Here is a 26,592-nt window from a genome sequence, read left to right on the forward strand (position 1 = left end):
AGTGTTGGTTGCTGTGGCTTCAGGGTCGAGCACTGCTGGTATACCTCGCTTCTCTAAGATTGAATTTTTCTCCATAAAGGTGGTGAAGAGGTTTTCTGTGAAGAAAACAATGACATACATTTTTATATGTATTTTTTAAAAACAGAATTACATAAAATGCACACAAAGTACATTTTAAATAATATCATATTCTGATATATAAATCATTATAATATTATAATATATATTATTTAAATACATATTTTATACTCACTTTGTTTTCATACTCATCATATGTAAGGTAAAGTGTATAAGGTGCTGTATTACTATAATATAAACAAAAATGCTGTTTAAGATGTTGGGGTTTTCTAACCTGCCAGGATGCCACTGGTGATTCCAGGGATTCCCTGGATCTGACTGACGTTGTTGTTGGTGAAGTACTCATCGCAGGTGGCGTTCAGGAACTCAGAGTCACAGAAGGCTCTCCAAAGCTTGGTGGTGACTGTGGCATTGCCCTGCTCTATGGTCTTGGCACAAATGTCAAATCCCTTTGACACAAGAGTTCGGTTCCCGAGCACACACACCCTACACAGGACAAGGGCTTTATAATTATAGTCGCTCCTGAAATGTATTCTGTACCCTAAAAAAACATTCTGTTCACAAAAAAATTCTACTTACGGAAAGAAAGGTGGGTCAAAAGAAGTCTTGATGACCCCAGCGTAGACAGCGAGAATGGAGAGAATGACACAGGCGAGGAACACAAGGGCCAACTTGTTGACATACTTCACACCGACAAAGACAACTAAAGCCATGAAGGAGACCACGATGGTACCGAACACACGCATGTTATTCAACAGCGCTGCCTCGGCCTCTGCTCCCTCCAGACCCTCCATCTTGAATATGGCAGCTGCTGGCACGATATAGATCTAGAAAGAAATCAAGAGAAAGAAATAAAATAGTGAAGACGTCTCCAACGGATGAAGGGATAGTTGAATGAAATTTCTATCATTTACAAGTCCTGAAGTTGTTCCAAACCTGTATGGGTTTCTTTTTTCTGTAAACATAAAAGAAGATATTCTGCAGAATGTTGGTAACTAAATAGTTGCTGGTTCCTGAAGACTTCCATAATATTTTTTTTCCATTCTATGGAAGTCTACCAGCAACTGTTTGGTTACCCACACTACCCACATGAGGTGAGTTAAAGACGACAGAAGTTTCATTGATGAATTATCCATTTAATGTTGTGTAAAATTAATGTACAAGTACTGTATAAATATAAAAACTGTGAACAATGCTTCTTCAGAGTATAAATTAAAATGATTCAATGTTACTTGTCATTTAAAATAACAATATTTCACAAATCATACAGTACATGATTCAGTTGTTCAATTTAATAAAAGAGATGCTAAACAGGGCTATTGTATTTACCTGAAACTAAAACTATAACAAAAAAAAAATGTTTGTTACTTAATAATAATTAAAAAAAACTTGAACTGAAAATAAAATATAAAAAAGCAACATTTCTCATTTTCATTTAGTTTTAGTTATTCATTTAGTTTTTGTTTTTGAAATAAAAATGAATTAAAAATTATATTATATTATATTATATTATTATATAGACATATAAAAATAAAAATGCCCAAAACACAGCTAAATTACAAAAACTAATTATATTATATTATATTATATTATATTATTATATAGACATTAAAAAAATAAAAATGCCAAAACACAGCTAAATTACAAAAACTAATTATATTATATTATATTAAATTATTATATAGACATATTAAAAAAATAAAAAAGGCAAAAACACATCTAAATTACAACAATTTTAAAATTTAAATTAAAACAAAATACAAAACAACATTCAAAATATTAATAAAAACTGTAATAAAATAATATATTAATAGAAACGTTTAGTATCTCAATGATACTAAAATAACACTGATGCTAAATAATGTCATTTACAGTTTGCATCATTGCCTGAAAGACTTTTCAGCAAATTCTGCTTTAAAATGTATTATATATAAACTATTAGTTTAAAGAAATTCAAATAAAGCAAAAAGCAATGCAAATGTACCAGCAGGATTTCGATGCAGCCCAGGATGTACATGGCTCCTGCAAAAGTGGTGCCCAGATAGAAACATATACCAACAGCCCCGCCAAACTCCGGCCCCAGTGAACGAGAGATCATGTAGTATGAACCTCCAGCTGTAAGTATACACAAATGAATTTACCATTAAGCATATACAGTACATCTAAAGAGTTAAATAGAAGAGTTTTACACCGTCATCATATTGTCCTTTTCTTGAGATGTAATTTTGACACAAGAGGCACATCTATAAGATCCTGTTATTTCAAATAAACACAGAGACAGACATGTATCCACACAGTTATGAGTGCGGAGCTGATCTCAGCACAGTTGGGAGCTGTACTGTGCACTGTAGCTAACTGCCCATGAAGAACAACAGGACAGCAGTCCTCTGGGCGTCTGCACACAAACACAAACACGCTGAATTCTGCTCACCTGGCACAACTCCATTGGTGGCAATAGCACTCATTGAGATAGCAGTCAGCATAGTCTGTAAATAGAGTAAATAAAGATCAATACAGAGGGGACAGTGAGTGACAGAGACAAGAGGCCCCCACTAAGTCCTCCAGTGACTAGTGAAAGAAAAATGTATTTATTAGGAAACAAACCTTGAGTACATTAAGACATTGTGTGGATGAGGTTTTTTTACAGCCATATAGCTGACTCATTGGTCGTAAAGACATGCATTCTATAATTATATTGTACCATTATTGTGTAACTTTTTGAATGTTGATTAAATATTTTGGGAATACTTAACAAGGTTTCATTTGTTAACATTAACATTATATTCTGTAGTTTATTCATTTAATAATACATTTTTGTTTACAAAAGTTGTATCTGTTAACATTACTTAATGTACTGTGAGCTAACATTAACTAACAACAATTGTTTTTATTAACTAACACGGACAGAGAGTATTAAAATATAATTTGCTTATTGTTAGTTCAAGGGAGAAAATGCATTAACTAATGTTAACAAATTAGACCTTATTGTAAAGTTTTACTGATATTTTCATAATCAATTATTACATCATAAAACTGACATAATTTGACAGCTGCAGACCTGAAAAAAAAACAACAAAAAAAAACTAAACTTTATCTCAGTTCTTCACAAACGGTTCATTGTGCCTTTCAACTAAAAACGATACACGTCACATACATTAATATTATTTGGGAAAATATCTTTAATAACTAAGTAATCTGACACTAACAATTTCAGCCAATTTGACATAGAAAAACAAAAAAGCTTTGCCCATACAATGCATGTTAACACAGCCTCAACCAAGAGGCATGAGTTTGGGGTGGGGCTATATGCAACCAATGGCAGATTATAATTTCAGAAACCTGTTTGGAAAACAGTCATTATTTTTTTTAAACAAATTTTATTATTATGTCTTCATGCAACCTATATACACTACCAAACCTATATACTTTTTGAAAGAAGGCTCTTATGCTTATCAACACTGCATTTATTAAAAACAATTACAAAAAAATCTGTTTTATATTCTAAAATATTTTAATATGTATTTTATTCCTGTCATGCAAAGCTGAATTTTCAGCATCATTACATATCATTACAGTCTTCAGTGTCACATGATCCTTAAGAAATCATTCTAATATGCTGTTTTGCTGATCAAGAAACATTTCTTATTATCAACGTTGAAAACAGTTGTGTTGCTTATTATTTCTGTGAAAACAATGAGACTTTTTTATCAGGATTCATGCTAAAGAACAGCAATAGAAATCTTTTGCAATATTTACTGCCAATTTCGATCAATTTAATTCAGCTTTGCTAAATAAAAGTATTAATTTCTTTCGGACTTTTGCAGGGCTCGACGCTTACTTTTCTTTTTAAACTTAAAAAATTTAGGAGCACGTTCAAAATTTTAGGAGCACCTTCTAATCAATAATCCAAAATGTTATCAAAAAGTAGCCTTCCCATTACGAGGTAATATTTGACTCCTCTAACTTTATTAAAAGTATGTCATCTTTTGTCAAATTCTTAAAGGGGTGGTTGATTGAGATTTCACTTTTTTAATGTTAGTTAGTGTGTAATGTTGCTGTTTGATCATAAACAATATCTGCAAAGTTACGATTTAGCCAATCACAACACACTGGGCCAGCTAATCAACCCATCGTGTATTTCTGAGGGAGGGGCTTCATAAAAGCAGGAAATGATCAGCGGGTTCAGAGGAGAAGGGACAGAGCGCTGTGGAATAAAGGTAAATTATGTGAAAAATAATGCGCTTTTTAACAAACGAAGCATTAACACATGTTAGACTGCACCCCATAAACACAATCAAGCCTATAAAAAAAAACAGACGATTTTATCACTGAATCATTAATTCAATTGATTCATTCGAACGGCTGATTCATTCAAGAATGAATCAAGTTACTGTCTTTATGAATGGGTAATCATGAATCACTGATTCACTAGATTCGTTTAAAAAAACCCGTTCATTCATAAACGAAACACCTGAGCTGTGACTTTGTTTCAAACTATTTTCGACGACGAAATAGAGCAAAATCAGACAATAGTGTTATAGTCAGACAATGTAAGTCACTTAATATTAACTTCTTGTTTATTGAATTGTATTGTATTAAATCAGTATCACATTTACAAACTCCTTTAAAAATCATTAAAAGCTGGCACTCATCTTAGTTCATCTATAATCAACGAAGCTCTCTACACTGCGCAATGAATCTCTCACTTTGCTTATGAAAGGATTCGTGAGATAACGTCTGTGATACATTACTCAACGCTGCAAAAACACGTAGAAACATTTGAAGCTCCCCTGAGCGCAATCACAAGTATAACTTCTTGTTTATTGAATTGTATTGTATTAAATCAGTTATCACATTTACAAACTCCCTTAAAAATCATTAAAAGCTGTCACTCATCTTAGTTCATCGCGAGCTCACATTTATAATCAACGAAGCTCTCTACACTGCGCAATGAATCTCTTATTTACACCCTGTCTACACTTTGCTTATGAAAAGATTCTTGAGATATGTCTGTGATACATTACTCGACGCTGCAAAAACACGTAACGTTAGAAACCTTTGAAGCTCCCATGAGCGCAATCACAAGTATGATGATGATCGGGTCAGTCGCACTGGTGCTCCTAAATAAATGTTCATAGTCGCACGCAGTAGTGTTCAGTCGCACTGTCGAGCCCTGTTTTGAATGGTAGTATACTTGAGCACTTGACATTTTTACACTTATGTAACTTATATGATATTTAATGTACTCAAATTCTAAAATAGAAATCTAGAATTTATTTGAAAGCACTAAGTATATTTATATACTGTCAGAGCAACCAGGACCAAACCAAAACCTGACTATGACCAGTGAGTGTGGATTGACAGAGTTATTCTGTGAGTGTGTGTGTGTGTGTGTATTTCCTGGGGTTTGGCAGGGTCAGAAGGGCAAGATAGGGGATTTATGGTGGTAGAATCTGAAGGGACAGCTTTCAGCTTTTTTATATCAAACAATATTAAAACAGATATGACAGGAGGGGAATGAGCTCAGAGTGGGACCGCACCGCACCGCACATTCACTTACATAATACTGCTGAAACTTCCTCTGAAACAAAATACTGCAGCAAATATTCACTAATATGTGACATGAGCATGCACAGAACGCATGCAAATACGCACATAAGGCCCTATGATTTTCATGATGTGGAAAACATGTACAGAATCAAGTCAAAAAATGGCTTAACATGGAATGTCTTGGAATTTCGGCAAATTTTCAGATAAAAAAAATCATAAGTATACTTAATCAAATCACTATATGGGCTAGTGTCTGTGAATATTAAACTGCAAAAAGACTGCTATTTAAATATGAATGTTCTGTATGTCTATGTGTGAATGAGTGGTGCAGTTTCATCTGCTACACATACTCCAGCATGCGTGATGCTCAGCTTTCAACATCCGCAGTCTCATTACATGAGGACATGAACACATGAACTTCACCTCCAGAGCTGCTCTGAGAGTCACTTCAACAGCATTTCACCATTAATTTCATTTGATTAAAAACTAATCTAAAATTAGTTAGAAACTAAATACATTTTTTTTTAAACTAAATAAAAAGATTTCATGGGCCCTTTTTTTATTTGTTGTACTGTATAAGTTTCATGATTACTTATTTAGACATGCTTTCTGATTAGTAATATTTAATCTAATTATTAAAATGGACTCCAGAAAAACGAAAACTGAAAATTAAAATGGTTAAAGAAAAAGGTATATGGGAAAAAATAAAGTGGATTTCATAGGGCCCTACACACATCACAAGAATGACTAGCAGCAGGAGCGAAGTGCTAAACTGACAGCTCTGAAATCAAACACCTCATGTAAGCATTTACATTTATGTTCTTGGCAGAAACTCCGTCTGGCACGCTCACAAACCAACTCACCAAAGTGACTTACAACAAAGTGATTGTATAAATGTAAACAATCTCCAGTTAAAGGTGCAGAGGGGTAAAAGGAAACCCTAAGCTCTGGAGAGGGAGTCTCTGGGGCTCTTGCTGCATAATGGTAATAAAGAATTCTGCTTTCCAGGCCTGAACAGACCTTTCTGTTGCTGTATTCAGATCTGAAGGATAGTGCGGCTATTTGTAGAGTATTTGAGCTTGTGTTTCCTGCCTACTGTCGTACCGGACACCACCCACGGCTTCTGTAGAGTATATACTAGTGCCGTTGAAATAAACACGTTAACGCATGCGATGAATTTTTTTCAGTTGAATGCATTAAAAATATTTAACGCAGGGGCGGAGCTAGGGTTGGCCATCCCACTCACAACTGCTGCTTCTGTCTCTTTTTCCTTGACAAGAATTGCATTTATTTAGATACAGAACATCTTTACAACCACATCAAATGGGAGGCTTTTCAAATGCGCACTCCAACTTCGCCACATCGCCAGGCGTAAGTCAAACAGGTGACGAGGAGCTTCAGTAGAACAACAGTGAACTGCGGTCAGATGAGATGTTGTCAGGCCATATGTCAGTAAAAACAAATTGTCCTGTCCTGTCAGCCATTATACTGTGCTCGTAGCATGTGCTCGGTGAGTGCTGTAGCCACATAAGAAACTAGAAGCATACAATGTCATAGTTATGTCATCAGTTAAGTCATGAAGTTACCAAAAATGTAATTGAAGCTGCCTTAAAACTGTGCATGCATGTAAGTATTTGTTATATATGAGTCACATTTAAGAACATGTGTCTGAAATGCAGTGGTTTTCAAAACTATCCTGGATCAGCCCAGCACTGTCTCCCTCATCTAACACACCTGATTCAACTCGTCAGCTCATTAGTAGAGACTTTAAGACCTGAAGTGAGTCAGAAAAGGTAAAGAGTTGCGAGAAAATACGGTGCGTGTCAGATCTGTGCCATGTTCAGCAGCGGCAGCTCTTAAAGTAATAGCAACCAAAAATAATCCTAATAACTAGCTGCTGTGATGTCTGTTCATCAAAGAAAGAATGATGAATGTCTGTTCATCATTATCAAAGAATAACTTCTGTAGCTTTAAGGATTCCTCTATATTTAATTTAGAATTTAGTGCTTGATAACTTTATTCAAGTTATTCAATTTCTGTATATTTCCTACTTGCTGAAGGGCACAGGTAAATATGATATTTTTATTATAATGGGTTTATGTGAAGATTGTTTTAAGTTCACTTAAATTAGAAGTTCTTATTTTTTAAAGTCTAATAAATGTTAAAATTGATAGCTCTCAATAATACTGTAATGTTGAATGGCTAGTCAATGGTTACAGGTGCATCTCAATAAATTAGAATGTCATGGAAAAGTTCATTTATTTCAGTAATTCAACTCAAATTGTGAAACTCGTGTATTAAATAAATTAAATGCACACAGACTGAAGTAGTTTAAGTCTTTGGTTCTTTTAATTGTGATGATTTTGTCTCACATTTAACAAAAACCCACCAATTCACTATCTCAACAAATTAGAATACTTCATAAGACCAATAAAAAAAAAATTTTTAGTGAATTGTTGGCCTTCTGGAAAGTATGTTCATTTACTGTACACGTACTCAATACTTGGTAGGGGCTCCTTTTGCTTTAATTACTGCCTTAATTACTTTTTACTTAATTACTTTGCTTTAATTACTGCCAATTACTGCCAGCGGGAAGTCGTGGCCTAATGGTTAGAGAGTCGGACTCGTAACCCAAGGTTGCAGGTTCGAGTCTCGTACCGGCAGGGATTGTAAGTGGGGGGAGTGAATGTACAGCGCTCTCTCCCACCTTCAATACCACGACTGAGGTACCCTTGAGCAAGGCACCGAACCCCCAACTGCTCCCCGGGCGCTGGACAACTGTCAGATCAGCAGTCTTCCCCATGATTGTGTAGCCTAGTGAACCAAACTGAGAGACCATTTTGAAGGCTCAGGAAACCTTTGCAGGTGTTTTGAGTTGATTAGCTGATTGGCATGTCACCATATTCTAATTTGTTGAGAGTGAATTGGTGGGTTTTTGTTCAATGTGAGCCAAAATCATCACAATTAAAAGAACCAAAGACTTAAACTACTTCAGTCTGTGTGCATTGAATTTATTTAATACACAAGTTTCACAATTTGAGTTGAATTACTGAAATAAATGAACTTTTCCACGACATTCTAATTTATTGAGATGCACCTGTAAATATGAGGAAAGTCTGTAATATTGGTATCAGTGATACTTGCCTTCAGTCATAAAAAAGATGCTATAAAACAAATATAAAAAATATACTGTCTTTATGTTGTTTCTACATTAATTTGAAGATTGAATGTGAAATTATTGCAATATAGATGTATATTTAAAAACTTTTATGTTAGGTGGGATTAATCGTGATTAATTTCAGAACAAATGTACAATTAATTAGTTAATTTTTTTAAATCAATTGACAGCACTAGTATGTACATGTGCATCTGAGACTGACCGTGGAGCAACACATGAAGACAATGATGAAGGTTCCCAGGACGCCTCCAACACCCACCAACCAAGTCATCCTGAGGAACAGGATCACCCCCAGGATGTTCTGCATACATGGCAGGTAAACGCCCATGATGGTGCCCATACGCGGAGCCTGTCAATCAATCAACCAACCAATCAATGGTCAGGACACCATGGAACATGATTCTCAATATATAGCATCATTAAATGGCCATTTTAGCTGCTTGTCGATTCACATCCACCCAGTAAATGATTAGCTAGCATCCACCAACACACAGAAGACTGAGGTTCATGAAGAAGGCTCAGTAGTGATTTGGCAGTATGTAGAGATAATGGTAGAGCTCTTTTTCACCTGCACGGTTTTCTTGCGCGCCTCCTCATTGTTTTCTGCCTCCTCATGCTCTTTACTGCCCTGCGTCAGGTTGGAGTAGTTGGCTAGGCTGCTCAGCAGAGAAGATACCATGGGACTGGTGTCCATCTCCTCCTACACAACACACACACACACACACACACACACACACACACAAACAAACATGTAAATCTACAGCATATTCATCTAGAACCCTTTAAAATCATTAGCAACACTGGACTACCTCAAACAGGGCCATGTTTTTCCCATCATACTGCTGGCTTTTCTCTACGTCACTGGTGCTGCTGTTGATAAAGGGGCTGCTCTCCTTGGATGTTGCATCTCCTGTGAACATACATAAATTAAACATTGTTTATTAGAATATGCGCTAGAATATATTTACAATGGGTGTAAACTGTGAAAAGGCTGTCTTACTGTACACTACTACTAAAAACAGTTTCCACAAAAAAGCACAACACTTGATAATAAGAAATGATAAAAACAATGATAATAAGAAATGTTTCTTGAGCAGCAAATCAGCATATTAGAGTGATTTCTGAAGGATCATGTGACACTGAAGACTGGAGTAATGATGCTGAAAATTCAGTTTTGCATCACAGGGATAAATTACATTTTAAAATATATTAAAGTAGAAAATGGTTATTTTAAATTGTAATAATATTTCACAATATTACTGTAGCAGCCTTGCAGCCTTGGTGAGCATAAGAGAGCGCATAATTAAAAAAACATAAAAAAAATCTTACATAACCCAGACTGAGCAGTAACAGTAGTCTGAACAGAAGTGTTCACAGAAGTGTTCATATTTATATTTATTTGTATTTTTTAAAAGCAAAACGTTTCACAAAAAAAGCCTTAGTCTTAAAAATATAAAATATATTATTTATATTTAGACAATTACGTTATGCATTACATTTATCAAAAGCAACATCAAACATAAAAAAAAATAATAATCCATTTGCAATTTGTTCGGACATTGTTCCCACTGGATTTGCCTACATGTAAGATCAATGTCATCGCATTTGCATGTAATACTAAAGAATGGTATTGCAGCGGTATCATCAGATACACCATAAGCATGTTTGGTTCAAAATTCTCTATTTTTGTATAAGAGCTTTGTCTCACAGTATTTACAGAATGTCTTTTCACATCTCACACAAACTACAAGTGCTGTGTACAGTCCAATTATACCAAGTTGTTACATTTTCCTGGAGGAAAGAACAGGAAGGGGGTGAATTAATTCAACTGTAAAGAAAAACAACAGCGCATCAATATGGAGCACTCCTTGTGCATCAGTATGTGTGTGGGTGAGGAATTCCAGGATTTCTACATACTCTTCCATAGCAACAACCCGGTTCTGAGCCTATTTTTACACTACCGCTTTCAGTCGCACATCCTTTCTCACAGGAACCTTTGATCGCTTAATTCTGAAGCAGTGCAACATAAACCCTCACAGGATCAGGGCAATTCTGTTGTGTCCTATAAATACATCATGGTTTTTAATTGTGTGTATTTCTAAATTGTAGTGCGTATTGTAATTTCTTTAGTGTGCTGTCACCTTCCCTGCCTTCTCCAACATAATTATATGTGGGAGCATGCTCATTAAATGGCCAAGGGAATCATGCCTCTTAGCATGCCCAGTTTAATCTGATGTATTAGTTTAATTAATCATGCTTCCTGGCAAAGCGTTGTACATTTTAATTTTCACAGCATTTGCCTCCTTATTGACCTGCGACCCTATGACCTTTAAACACACAATTAATCACCTTGTAATTTCATCTGTCAGCACTGAATCAATACGCCGCCAAGCCTTGTGCTTCCTACGGTTGTTTTTATTTTAAGGTTTACACGTTGATTACTATTTCGTTAAGGAGTCCTTGGTCTCACAAAGTTTGAAAACTCATGAATCATCCTGGTTTAGCACTTGGTTCCTACTGTATATGTTTCTTTTCTCTCTAATCTTCTGGCTCTCTTGACACTGAGCATCCCACAACCCCAGCAGACTCGCAATGTAATAAGCAATAATGAGAAAAAGATTGGTATACAGATTGAGATAGATCCTAATCTCTGACATCTTGCGTGCTGTGTGGTGAAATTTATAACAGAAGCATTTGGTTCATTGTTACAACCCCAGAAGGGACTCTGAGCATCTCTAGACTTATTATAGGGCATCATACAGATATCAAAGCTTGCTAGACGAGGTTGTCTGCTGATTCTGCCCTGCTGTCCATTTAATGTCTCTGCAGAGGCGAAAGCAGGTAGCTGATGCTCGTACTTTTCTCAGAGCTATTCTTTCCAACCCTTTTTTCTACAAATCTTTGCACTATTAGAAGCATACACATACACACCTCTGGCCAGCTCACTTGGCCTATTCTAAAGCAACACGCGTTATAAACTAATATCATATGTGATCAAATTATATTTAAGCAATATCACACTAGCAATACAGCTAAATCACACCCGCGGTGATATTCAGACAAACATGATTATGATACTGCTTTCATACAGGAGCTCAACAAATAAGAAGTTAATATTGTACAACTTACATTTTGCTTTAACTAGCTTTGTCTATTTTTACTAAGCCAGCGAAAATATTTGCAAACATATCCATGGCCAAACACACAGCAGCAAATGTTCAGCCCTCCTGAATTAATCGGTGTCTTGAACAAATTGGTTGAGTGAATGATTCAATTACCACTTCATAAATTGTTATGTTCCTGAATGAATCAGTGTTTTGAATGAATCGCTTTAATTAATTATTCAAATGGCTCACTCATAAAGACAGTGGTCTGTCGCCATCTGCTGGGGTAACAGTTTGAAGATTAGCAGTGGTAATTTCATCAGAATTTGAATCAGTATTGTGCCCTTTAACAAGTCAAGCCATGTTGTTTCAGGCAATCTGTTTCTACATGTACTATAGTCACCTATTTGTAAAAGTATTAACTAAATTATAAATTAGTAGTATTAATATGTCAGTAATATTGCTAATAGCTAAGACTGGTGAAATGATTAGTGCATCAGTCTGTACTTATAACACTTCCCTGTTCTTCAAACCCAACAGTCACACTTGCATATCAGCATGTGTGATTAGCATGATGAGTCAGTCAAAGCCTACAGCAGATCAAGGAAAGAAATTCATGGTAACTTTATGCATATTTCATATATACAGCCCATCAAAGACTAAATACGTAAATGCTAATTAGTGATGAGCAAAATGTGTAGGCTGAGTAAAGCGTTTCTGAGTGCCACATGAGCATGATGTTCTTATCTCATGCAGTTTGGCTTAGCAGCTGTAAAATGATATTTTTATAATATAATTGATAAAAAGTATTTTTAACTGGATTTGCAAATATAAATGAAATAAAAGGCCACTTCTGCAGCTCCAGGCACATGAACAAAAGCGCCAATCTCATTGGTCGGCCAGTTTTTAATGCGGCGCGTCAAACCAAAAAAAAAAACGAGCCCGAGGCGTATTTTAAAAAATGATGCTTTTACGCCTCGCGTTGTGTGCGTCGGTGTGCACACTCACATTGGCGCCCTTTGTTTAGTCACGAGGCGTTAAACGTTGGCGATAATCGCGCGCGATATTCGTCCCGGTGTGAACAAGCCTTAAGTGTACACATCCATGACTTTAGTTTTTTTTTTCTTAACACACTTAAGTAAACTTAAAAAAAGTAATATAAAACAAAATAAAATTGTATAAATATATTGTATAGTATTACAAGTGCACATTCAATACTAGTAAGCAGCACACTTCTTTTTCACAGGTGACTAGTTGTTGTCTGCTGCTTTTTACAGTCCTAGCAATTAAACTTTTTATGTTTGGCAAAACAGACTGTCTATCATATGTGACTTGTCTGACTTCTACAGTTGGGTTTTGCTCTTTGTTGAGCTCATAATCTGTTACAATATGGCTCAGAAACATTTCAAAACAAATGTTAATGGTCAGTGTTAAGTGATAACTGCAACAGAAAAAAGTTAATAGTTGTTACATCAGCACATTTAATATGAAAGCATAAAACTATATAAAACAACAATAAAGCCAAGCAATTAAAAGTTAAAGCCCTAGTGTACAATGAAAGCAAAAATGCAAAAACTACAAATAAACAGCCATGTTGCTCGATACATCTGTTAATATGGGATTGTTCAGTGAAATGAAGACAGCACTGCACTCGTTCCTTCTAAGCACCTTTGCCTTTCGATAATCCACAGTTTTAAAATCTGCTTTTCAAAGCCCATTTCTGCTCATGACATCAAAGTAATCTGCTTTTTAATTTTGTATGTTTTGCCTGCCCCTTTCCCTTGCATTTGTGTGGTCACATTTAGTATTTAGTACTTCATAACTCTCATAAATATTTATGGTGTGTAGGATCCATGTGCTGACTTTTATGACAAAGTACACTTTAGCACATATTATGGATATACTTATTTTGTATTGATATACTTATTATCAGACACTAAATGTAGTTTTTTTTTTCAATTAAATGAAAATGTTTACAGTTAAAATTGATATCAAATGCAATTAGTTGAACTTAGCAGTGTTTTTTTGGCCCACTTAAGTTGGACTTAAGTATGTCTATATGTAATTTCATAATACTCATATAATTGAATGTAATTTCTTAAAGGCCCTTAAAGGACTTCATGATCTGAGAGCCTATATATTCCCTGAGGCTGAATGTCATCTTTGTCAGCTGCTGAATTGAAGCACCTTTATCTAACTGAAGGAGAGAGAGCAGGTGTTTGAGAAGCCTGCAGAATTGGTTAGCTTGTGTCTCGAGCTCCCTGAGGCTGATTATATCAGGCTGTGCTGCTGTGTGGAGCTTCCTCAATTCCCCTCACAACTGATCAGCAGAGATAGCCAGGCTGAGACTGAGGGAGTGGGATGGAAGCTTCAGTGTCCTCACTGGTGAGCAACTGAAACCCGAATTTGATAAGAAACAAGCTTTCCTTTAATACATGGCTACTGGCCAGTTCGCAGTCGGTGATGGTTTTCATCCCACTCCACACCTCCTGCATGTTGTTCTGACTACGTTTGCAATCATGCTTGTGCCGTTATCATTCCTTCCCTTTCTCAAGTAGCATTTTCATGTCTTCCTGTATCCTCTTTTCCTCCTCCGTTTGTCTACAGACCACCTTCTTTTGGCTCAGCAGGTCCTTCAGATCTTTAGTGATTCATGTTTTGTTGTTGGGGAAGACAACACGATCCTCATGAAAGTACCTCGGTGTCACTGTATGACTCACAGAACACGTCTTATTTGGTTTACTTCAAGTACTCCTGTAAAGCCTCCTCTACTTCCGTTTTGTCCTGGTGGTAAAAGGCGCTTGTTATATGGTCAGTTTGCATTAAGGAAGAGATGCTGCATCCAGGAGTGCTAGAATCCTATTGGATCTTCTAGTTCTTGTTCGGTTCCCTCATAGATGAGAAGTCTTTAATTTTTTTGATTGATTATATTTTATCATTGACTATGATGCTTCCTCAGTACATGGTGTAAATGATTATAAAAGTGAACAGGGAAAATAATATTCTTTTATAATCCACTGGTGTCAGTATTTTTGGTGTTTTTAAGAAATTAATGCTTTTATTCAGTCAGGATGCATTAAATTGATCAAAAATCACAATAAAGATATTTATCGTATTACAAAAGATTTCTATTTCAAATAATGTATCATGATTTCCACAAAAACATTTAGCAGCACAACTGTTTTCAATATTGATAATAAGAATATATATGTTTTTTGAGCATCAAGTCAGCATATTAGAATGATTTCTGAAGGAACATGTGACACTGAAGACTGGAGTAAGATTGCAATACTATTTCACAATATTTATTTTCTCAATATTTAATAAAATAATCTAGCCTTGGTAAGCATAAGAGACTTCTTTCAAAACCATTTAAAAAAATCTTACAGACCCCAAACTTTTACATGTAGAGTGCAATCACAAGCCAGTGTCATTATCAATAAATTGAACAAAATTTAACTTTTTTTTTGATACATGTATATTGTATATTATACTGTTAATAAACTATTAAACCGTTACAATGCAATGACAGGAGGCATGAAAATGTCACTAGATATAAATAAACATTAAACATTTTTTTTGTTAAATTAAGTTAAATGAACTTTTTTTTTTATAAAAAAAATTAAAAAATAAATAAACTGAAACTAGAACACCACAAAAACTAGTTCCTACACTGATGAAAACTAAACTGAAAAGATAAAATAGCTATAAAATAGTTACATTAGTTAAGTGGTTCAGCAAGAGGGGATTGGACATGCTACTGAATACAGAAAGATGATGTAGAAAATATATGATCCAAAATCACAAGATAAATCTTAACCGTTTCAGTATGTAACAAAAAAAAAAACAGTCAGCTCCCTAGAGGTTCTTTTCATTACCTTTCTTATACATCCTCTATTTTCCATAATGCCAACCTTATCCGGTCTCTTGAGAAGAAGTCAATTACATTGCATCACTTCTGGGTTGTGGCTAAATAAGTAACTTTGTTTACTGAAAGAGGGACTGTATTTCAGAAAACTATTTATTTTTGTTTCATAAACAGCACTCTGCTCTACTCTTTCCTTATTTTACGCCAGTAGCGTTAAATGATATCCCTTTTTAATCATGATGGAACTCAGTGCAACACAGCTTTCCCTCAGGACTAAGGCCGTTGTCTAGTATATACACAGAGAGCCAAACTGCAAGTACTGCCTGCCCTGTTAACCCAGAATTCACTGCTTCTCACAAATGATCCTCCACACTCTTTAAAATAAAGGTTCCAAAAAGGGGTTTTCGCAGTGATGACATGGAACAACCATTTTTTTTATCACCAAAGAACCTTTGAATGAACAGTTCTTAAAAGAACCATTTTTCTTAATGTGAAAACTTTTTAATGATCTAAAGAACCTTTTGTGCAATGGAAAGTTTCCATGCATCTTAAAGGTTCCTTATGGAACCATAGATGCCAATAAAGAACCTTTATTTTTAAGAGCCAGTAATCACATCAGAGATTATACAGGCTGGGTGTCAGATGTATTAGCATCGAGATTTTTTTCAAAGCTCTGTTTTGACAACCATTCTCTACTATGATGCATCATTGTGTTGTATCAAGGGTTTGATTGTCGTTATTGATTTGAGAATCCTCTTTAGAGAAGCTACAGGTGTATCTCAATAAATTAGAATGTCGTGGAAAAGTTCATTTATTTCAGTAATTCAACTCAAATTGTGAAACTCGTGTATTAAATAAATTCAATGCACACAGACTGAAATAGTTTAAGTATTTGGTTCTTTTAATTGTGATGATTTTGGCTCACATTTAACAAAAACCCACCAATTCACTATCTCAACAAATTAGAATATGGTGACATGCCAATCAGCTAATCAACTCAAAACACCTGCACACAACATTCTAATTCATTGAGATGCAACTGTATTTATCTTCTCTGAGTATTTGGCCACGTACACACTGTAAAGTTTCAAAGGTGAAAAAAATGTATTATCTTTACCCTAAATGATCTTTTGTGTGTGTACGGAACATAACTCACTCTCAAAACTGCCATGAATGACACTGTTGTAATCATAGAAACGTTTTGCCATCTTAGGAATTTAGTATTCACTACTTTTGACCAAAGTAATATTACAGCGACCAAACACTTTTTAGCAATTTTAAATAAACCACCGTCCACAAAGCCGTTGTGTTTTGTTTATGTTTGGAAGGCTATTTCACAGAACGCGCTCTTAAAGTGTTGCCTTGTCCACTATAAGCGACACTTATTAAGCATTTTTGTGCTTGTTGTTTGGACTCGGCTCATAAAACGATCCAGTTTATGGAGTTAATAAAGTTGGAAGGTGCAGGTTGGGATATTCTGGTATGTTGCTTTTTTTTTTTTTCTTTTTCTTTTTACAAGAAAAATAATTTGGATTTGAATTTATTATGGATTTGTTCTTATATATATTTTTTTGTTTTGTTATTTCTAGCAAGATCTGGCAACACTAATGAGTCAAGACGTACCACTTTCCCTGTGATCTAATGCACCGCAACTCTGATCCGTGTTTAAATGCATCATTAACAACTAGTTGTTCAGCACTTAAGCACTAAAAGGTGAAATGACAACTAAATTTATCTGTGTATGTGGCCTTTTTGAAGAGCTCATCAAGAACTATAATTAATTCAAGATTTCATTAGCCAATGAATTGCCTGAGAATTTAACCCATAGCCTTATCCTTATCAGCACAATGCTCTACTAGTTCAGCAAGAGGAATGAGTTGTTTCGGCCCAAGTTTTGTCAGATCTAGACAGAAAGTGGGGGCAGAGCATAAAGACAGCATCAGGGTCAATCCTGGAACAGGCAGAGTCAAAGAAAATAACCCAAACAGGATTAAGCACCAGACTTCCTGTTTGTTAGGCAGATCTCTTTTCACCGCGATATTGGGTCACATCCATTTAGTCTTGAGTAAAGTAGAAAAGAAACCAGCGATTGTATAAAAGATATTACTGTTAATTAAATACCCGCTGATCCTCAGATTCAGGAGGACAGTGGCCTTTTTGATGCTAAAAGACAGTTAAAGACCTGAAATATTAAATATGGAATCAGACGATGTTTACTCCGCTGCAATGAGAGCTGAAAACATGGCTTTATTTTAGAGAAAACTGACAAGAGAAGTAATAATAAGTGGAGAAATAGAGACATTATAAGAGAAAAGCTTGAGGCATGTCACCTCTCTTTCACAGTTCTCAAGTGTATTTAATGCAGCACAAATGAACCTATAGTAGGGAAAATGACACTTCTGACAGGTCTGTTTTGGTGCGTATCTTTTAAATGCTTCTCCTCTCAGTTGTTGGACTGAATATACAAGCCTTTATCCTCAAGTCAAAAGTGCTGATTCATGGAGCTGGCAATGTGGTGTTGGTGACAAAGAAAGTAACACTATGCCAAATGGCTTAATCCAAACAAACTTAATGGCGGAAGGCTTCAGTGTGGGCAAAACATACAAACTGTCTGAATTCACGAGCACAGAATTGGACATATGGTGGAGATTTGTTTGAGAAGCCCTCCAGAGTGAGAAGACCAGCAGTCATTTATATCATGTCTTAAGCTCGTGTGTATGTGCTATGAAAGTCTTGAGGTGGATCTAAATTAGTGTTTCAGAGCCAAGAGCTGACTACTCTCGCAGTATCAAGACATCTGACTATCATGGTGGTTCATAAACTTTTTCAGGCGGTGGACCACCTCACTTCACCAAAAAAAAACAACAAAAAAAAACTGGTAAAACACTATTTACCTGCCATTTTAAAATAGTGTTTTTAAATACAGTAAACTGACTGACTAATTTACCAATTTTAACGGTCAAAAAATTCATACTGCGATTATTTTTTACAAATATAATCTTAAGCAGCAAATCAGCATTTAGAATAGTTTCTGAAAGATCATGTGACACTGAAGTAATGGCTGCTGAAAATGTAGCTTTGTTACCACAAGAATAAATTTGAAAATAGGTTAAAATACAAAACTATAGAAGCTTTCGCTACAGAATAAAAATATAAAAAAGGTAATTGCAATGTTTTTGGACTTCTCACAATTATGGGTTTATATCGCAATATTCTGACATTTTTCTTGCAGAATTGTAAGATACAAACTCAGAATTGTGAGGAAAAATAAGAATTCTAAGTTTCTCTCTCACAATTCTGTGTTTATATATTACAGTTCTGACTTCTTTTTTTTTTCAGAACTGCAAGAAAAATTCAGAACTGTAGAGCACAGAATTGGACATATGGTGGAGATTTGTTTGAGAAGCCCTCCAGAGTGAGAAGACCAGCAGTCATTTATATCATGTCTTAAGCTCGTGTGTATGTGCTATGAAAGTCTTGAGGTGGATCTAAATTAGTGTTTCAGAGCCAAGAGCTGACTACTCTCGCAGTATCAAGACATCTGACTATCATGGTGGTTCATAAACTTTTTCAGGCGGTGGACCACCTCACTTCACCAAAAAAAAACAACAAAAAAAAACTGGTAAAACACTATTTACCTGCCATTTTAAAATAGTGTTTTTAAATACAGTAAACTGACTGACTAATTTACCAATTTTAACGGTCAAAAAATTCATACTGCGATTATTTTTTACAAATATAATCTTAAGCAGCAAATCAGCATTTAGAATAGTTTCTGAAAGATCATGTGACACTGAAGTAATGGCTGCTGAAAATGTAGCTTTGTTACCACAAGAATAAATTTGAAAATAGGTTAAAATACAAAACTATAGAAGCTTTCGCTACAGAATAAAAATATAAAAAAGGTAATTGCAATGTTTTTGGACTTCTCACAATTATGGGTTTATATCGCAATATTCTGACATTTTTCTTGCAGAATTGTAAGATACAAACTCAGAATTGTGAGGAAAAATAAGAATTCTAAGTTTCTCTCTCACAATTCTGTGTTTATATATTACAGTTCTGACTTCTTTTTTTTTTCAGAACTGCAAGAAAAATTCAGAACTGTAAGATAAAAGTCTCATATACCTTTTTTTTTATCCCATGGTGGAAACAAGCTTCCACAGAAAACATTATAATTCAATTTATTTATTTATTTATTTTTAAGTTTTTGAAAGAATTCTTTTATGCTCACCAAGGCTGCGTTTATTTAATTAAAGGCTGGAATATACTACAAACTTTTAAAATCTGAACAGGTTTTAAAACATTATAGGCATCATACACTTACCGACTTTATAATATAGTCACAGAGGAAAAACTGTCCATCATTCACTAAACGACTGAGACACTGACACACTACAAGACTTTCAAGTTGTTCCGATCACAACAAACTCACACAGAAACGTGTGTCTTGTTGCTAGGAGATGCGTGACAAATGAAAACAATATGTGTTCTAAAATCGGCTCAGTCTGTGACCATAATACACTATGTGATTTTCTATTAAATATGTCAACTCTAATCTGCAGACTGGTTCTGACTTTTGCCAACTAGCGTCGACTTATCCAAACTGTAAACCGGGGGGAAATCATGTCAAAAATCATGTAATGTATTCCAGCTTTAAAAATACAATTATATTATCCTAATTTACAATAACACTTTAATATTTTAATATATGCTGATTAGAATGCTGGGTAATGCAACAATACCCAAAGCACACAAGTAAATCAACTAAAGAATGGCTAAAAAGAAGAAAATATGTGTTTTCCTGAGACCTTAACTTAAGCAAACCAGAAATACAGATAAACTGAAACAGATTTGTGGGGAGGGACGGTCAAAGATAGGTCAGAAATCTTGCTCAGAAAGCACCTACAGAAAACATTTGGTGGAGGTCTTGTGGCTTAAGGAAGATCTACAGCGTATCAAAATTCAAAGGTTCACTTACTTTTTCACCTTACACTGTGAATGACTGCTCAATGTATTTGATAAAAATGTGAAAAGTTCAACTGTTTGTGTGTTATTAATATAGTCAGATAGTGCTTGTCTTGTGTGTTCAACTAAGATCAGACCACATTTAATGAATGACCAATGCAGATATCCAGATATTTTTGAAGGGTTCACAAACGTATACAGTATATAGGCTCTTTCATTCTATAATACTTGTCTGTTTGCAATGTGTTCTGTGCAACAAAGGCAAGCATTGTTCTGTGTCTAAATCTCTAGTCGTTCACAGTCTTTGCCCTCAAATCCTTTGTGTAGTGTGTGTGAACATTATTGACACAAACCTTCATGTTCCCCAGGAGAGCTCACCACCAATTCACTGACTCAAGGCTTACATAACGACTGTCCAGACCACAAGTCAGAAGCGTAGAGAGGACCGCAGCTGTGTGTGTAGACCATAGCCAAAGGCAGTGCTGCAGCTGCAGCGTGTGTGACGTTCTGCAGAGATCCTTCAGCACTACCATTACAATCGATGTGAATCAGTGTAGCCAAACAGACAATATATAATATGTGTGTATATGTATTTGCATATTCTGTGACTCAACTGTTACAGCATGGCCAGTAGTAATGGGTTTTATTCCTGGGGGAAAACATTTGTAGCTTGAATGCACTATAAGCTGCTGTAGATAAAATGTCTTCTAAATGAAAAATGTATACACCAAGCCAGAATATTATTGGCAAGTTTTAAAGCATTAAATTGTGATGCTTGAATATAGTGCAAAAGTTGTCGTTTTATGTCAAGATTGACTCAAAAACTATGCCTAAAAATGCTTTCTATAAGGCAGTTCAGAAAGACTGTTAAACAATTATTTTGGAGATCATTAGAGGACATAGTTGATGTCACTTACTCAGCTGCTATAGACCTACAGTATATGAATCATTACAGGCCTGTAATGCTCACTACAGATCTATAAAGTTGTCTACTACTTACCTAAATGGTTCATCACTACAGACCTATGGTTCACTTTAGGTCAATAAGGTAATATACCAATGTGAAATAAAAGTACACTTAAGCATACTTTTTTTTCTATATTTCTACATAAATATGATTTTCCTGAAAGTAGACAAAGAGAATAATCAAATAAATAAACCAAAAATATATAATTTATCTTTTATTTATTGAGAAAAATTATCCAGTGTTACATATATGTGAGTGGCAAAAGTATGTGAATCTTTGCTTTCAGTATCTGGTCTGACCCCTTTTTGCAGCAATAACTGCAGGTAATGTTTCTTGTAACTGCTGATCAGTCCTGCACAACATCTTGAAGGAGTTTTAGCCCATTCCTCAGTACAGAACCGCTTCAGCTCAGTGATGTTGGTGAGTTTCCTCCTATGAACTACTTGCTTCAGTTCCTTCCACAAAATTTCAATTGGATTAAGGTCCGGACTTTGACTTGACCATTACGAAACATTTGCTTTGTTCTTCTTTAACCATTCTTTGGTAGAACAACTTGTGTGCTTGGGGTCGTTGTCTTGCTGCATGACCCACTTTTTCTTGAGATTCAGTTCTCGGACAGATGCCTTGACATTTTCCTTCAGAATTTGCTGGTTTAATTCAGAATTCATTGTTCCATCAATGACAATGAAAGTCGTCCTGGCCCAGATGCAGCAAAACAGGCCCAAACCACGATACTACCACCACCATGTTTCACAGATGAGATAAAGTTCTTATGCTGGAATGCGTTTTTCTTTCTCCAAACATAACGCTTCTCATTTAAACCCAAAATTTATATTTTGGTCTCATCCATCCACTAACCATTTCTCTAGTATTCCTCTGGCTTGTCCACATGATCTTTAGCAAACTGCAGATGGGCACCAATGTTCTTTTTGGAGAGCAGTGGCTTTCTTCTTGCATCTCTGCCATGCGCACCATGGTTGTTCAGTGTTCTCCTGATGATGGACTCATGAACATTAACATCAGCCAATGTGAGAAAGGCCTTCAGTTGCTTAGAAGTTATCCTGGGTTCCTATGAAACCTCGCTGACTATTACAAGTCTTGCTTTTGGAGTGATCTTTGTTGGTCAACCACTTCTGGCGAGGGTGCAACAGTGGTCTTGACTTTCCTCCATTTATACACAATCTGTCTGACTGTGGAGTCCAAACTCTTTAGAGCTGGTTTTGTAAACTTTTCCAGCCTGATAAGTAACAACAACTCTTTTTTGGAGGTCCTCAGAGATCTTCTTTGTTTGTGCCATTATTAACTTGCACAAGCATGATCAGACTTTGATAGATCACTGCTCTCTAAATAAAACCGGGCACACACTGACACCTGAGAGTCATCTCACTGATTGAAAACACCTCTGAACAGATGGAATCTTTATTAACAGCTAATCCTAGAGATTCACATACTTTTGCCGCTCACAGATATGTAATATTGGATCATTTTCCTGAATAAATAAATGACAAAGTATATATTTTCATCTAATTTGTTTGATTGGGTTCTCTTTGTCAACTTTCAGGACTTGCATGAAAATCTGGTGATTTTTTGGGTTATATTTATGCAGAAATATAGACAATTTTAAAGGATTCACAAACTTTCAAGCAGCACTGTATATTTCTTTTTAGTAATTTCAAAAACATAACCCAACACATCAACTTTAGAGCTTATCCAAACCAATATTTAATAGACTATATTGTAAAATAAAACTGCAAAAAAACAGTGTCAGGATTTAATGTTTTGTGCATTTGTCCAGTTTCACATACATAGTTATTTTGAAAAATAATAATAATAATAATACTAATATATAAATAATAAAAAATTTGAGTGTCAAATTTGTACAATTCCAGCCACAGACGGTGGTGAACAGAATAGTTAGTATTACACCCTGGTTCTGTCTTAGTATCATTTGCAGATGGTTGTGCCGAGCAGTACTGAATTTTTTCAGTTTTTGAAATCACAGCAAAGTAAAAAAAAATAAAACATTATAACTTAAATGGCTTCAAAGTCATGAAATCAGTTTAGAATTCTAATTTGAAATTAGACAAAAATACAACACTAAGTAAGATGTTCTCTATTGTTGTGCCAACCGTTGGTCAACCACTTCTGGCGAGGGTGCAACAGTGGTCTTGACTTTCCTCCATTTATACACAATCTGTCTGACTGTGGAGTCCAAACTCTTTAGAGCTGGTTTTGTAAACTTTTCCAGCCTGATAAGTAACAACAACTCTTTTTCGGAGGTCCTCAGAGATCTTCTTTGTTTGTGCCATTATTAACTTGCACAAGCATGATCAGACTTTGATAGATCACTGCTCTCTAAATAAAACCGGGCACACACTGACACCTGAGAGTCATCTCACTGATTGAAAACACCTCTGAACAGATGGATTCTTATTTCACCTTCAAATTAACAGCTAATCCTAGAGATTCACATACTTTTGCCACTCACAGATATATAATACTGGATAATTTTCCAGAAAAAATAAATGACAAAGTATATATTTTTTTGTCTCAATTTGTTTGATTGGGTTCTCTTTGTCAAGTTTCAGGACTTTTCCAGTGAAAATCTGATGATCTTTTGGGTCATATTTATGCAGAAATATAGAAAATTCTAAAGGGTTGACAAACTTTCAAGCAGCGTTGTATGTTGTCATGTAACCTAAAACAATGTGTTTCATGTGGGAACATGAAACAATTTTAAAAGTGTAGTTAAGTCTGTTAAGGAACAGTAATGAAAGTCTCTTCAAGTACTTAATTGGCCATAAATTCCATTGATACATGTATTATATAATCTGCATATAATCTGATATAATCTTTTAAGATTTGAAGTACACTACAAGTGCACATTCAATACAATTAAGCACACTTCTTTTTCACAAAGCTCTGGCTCACTGCAGACCTACAGTATAAGGTTCTCTACAGTACAGACCAATAAAGCTCACTACAAAACAAATGCCGCTTCAGATACTGTACAGGAATAGCACAATTTGATGTGATAATGAAATTCCACTAAATATGGGTGCATTTGAGTAACAGATTGTTTAAAACACCAGCAAAGACTAGATAAGCACAGGTTGTGTCTCTCACGTGGTAGATTTATCCCAAAATGGACAGTTTACACTAGCTTTCAAAGGCTTTACTAGAAGTGTGTCTCACTAGGATTATCCCATGCAGAGTGGGTGACCGTGACATGCCAGATATTGCATTCATTTCAGTAAATAGGCCACCTGAACATAAGCGCACACATACAAAGGCACGCGCAAACACACGGCCACAGCTGTCAGATTCATTTCTGCAGATATCGTCCGCCCAGGGTACTGACACACAAAGTGGTGCAGAGCTGCAAAGGTGCTGCTGTTGGCCTGAGTAACATCCCCTCCCTGCTTTTCTCTGTCTTCAACTTCCTCCCACTCTTGTTCCCTGTCGCAGACTCTTTGATGAAATCCCCCAGCTGTCTCGCTCTCCTCACACTGCAGTCTGCCAGTCGAAATGTACCTTTCATACATGCTCCTTATCTGAACAGATTCATGGCCATATAAAAGTCCCCGCTGTACTGAAGCAATGTGAATACTGTACAGCATCGGTGCTCTGACGCAGCAATTTTTTAACACTTACAGCAGAGAACGGTGCAATGTCAAATCTGGATGCTGAACATTCTTTAATGTCTAGGTTCATCGCTCCCAAGACTTGCATTGAATTAGAGATGACACAGCATGGGGGTAAAGGGGGAACAGTAATTCTGAATTAAATTAATGGTTGCCGAAGGACAAGTAAAGCGTTGCCAGGGAACAGGTTGCTTAGTAACAACAAAGTTGACTGGTATTCAACGGCTTAATCACAATATACCTTCACTAGCCTGTCAAACCATTTACTTCAGTGCAGCAAGGTTAAACATCCATCCTGATAATATTTATTTGCAATAAATTATACTTTAAAGGGGCCACATGATGCACTTTTGCCACGTTTTATTTTGAATAGCATTTTGAAATAATAGTATGGTTGATTTGCACCTTAAAGACAATGTAATTTGACATGATTTTGCACGAATTATACATTCACATTTTTATCCTCTCTCAGACCTTCTTTTTGCTGCACGTTAAAAAAATGTTTTGTAAGGTAACCTAAAAATTTTTTATTCAAGTAAAAATATGTTAAATATTTATTTTATTTTATTTAAACTGAATCAACCTGATCACATTGTTACATATACAAAAATATTTTTTTAGGGTAGAAATAGAGATAGTAAAAACTGAATATTATTGCTTTTAGCAATATTTTGTGTTTCTATATGTGCATTATCACTCCAAAAGTTTTTAAAATGTTTTTGAAGAAATCTGATGCTTACCAAACCTGCATTTATTTGATCAAAGATACAGTAAAAACAGTAATATTGTGAAATTTTAATTTAAAACAACAGTATTCTATTTGAATATACTGTAAAATGCAATTTATTCCTTTGATCAAAGCTGAGTTTTACTCCAGTGTCACATGATCCTTCAGAAATCATTCTAATATGCTGATTTGCTTTAAGAAACTTTTATTATTACTATCAATGTTGAAAGCAGTTGTGCTGATTAATATTTTTGTAGAAACTGTGATACATTTTTCCAGGATTCTTTGATGAATTAAGAAAACAACAACATTTATTTTAAATCTTTTGTAACATTATACATTTTGAATGTGGCTTTTGATTATTTTAATGTATCCTTGCCTAATAAAAGTATTAGTAGTAAATTACCTCAGTACATGTGAAGACTGAAGTTATCTGGAGTTTTCTAATAATGGTTGCACCTCCCATATATCTAGAAATTAACTGGTATTTTATTCTCTGAAATAATCT

At 35.3% G+C, this 26,592-nt stretch overlaps 1 protein-coding gene across 1 annotated transcript in view; it reads right to left on the bottom strand.

Annotated features, from left to right (window-relative positions):
• Nucleotides 1-26,592, bottom strand: part of LOC107702850 (solute carrier family 12 member 5-like) — a 52,593-nt gene that overhangs the window by 13,836 nt on the left and 12,165 nt on the right. Inside the window, exons 2-9 of the mRNA XM_016505278.1 lie at nt 9,616-9,716; nt 9,375-9,506; nt 9,009-9,155; nt 2,510-2,564; nt 2,063-2,193; nt 658-905; nt 353-564; nt 45-95 (exon numbers count right to left, since the gene is read on the bottom strand). Coding sequence (XP_016360764.1) covers nt 45-95; nt 353-564; nt 658-905; nt 2,063-2,193; nt 2,510-2,564; nt 9,009-9,155; nt 9,375-9,506; nt 9,616-9,716 — 1,077 coding nt within the window. The remainder of the gene's footprint in view (nt 1-44; nt 96-352; nt 565-657; nt 906-2,062; nt 2,194-2,509; nt 2,565-9,008; nt 9,156-9,374; nt 9,507-9,615; nt 9,717-26,592) is intronic.

The sequence above is a fragment of the Sinocyclocheilus anshuiensis genome, unplaced genomic scaffold (genome assembly GCF_001515605.1).
Source record: "Sinocyclocheilus anshuiensis isolate Anshui unplaced genomic scaffold, SAMN03320099.WGS_v1.1 scaffold366, whole genome shotgun sequence".
Classification (NCBI taxonomy): domain Eukaryota; kingdom Metazoa; phylum Chordata; class Actinopteri; order Cypriniformes; family Cyprinidae; genus Sinocyclocheilus; species Sinocyclocheilus anshuiensis.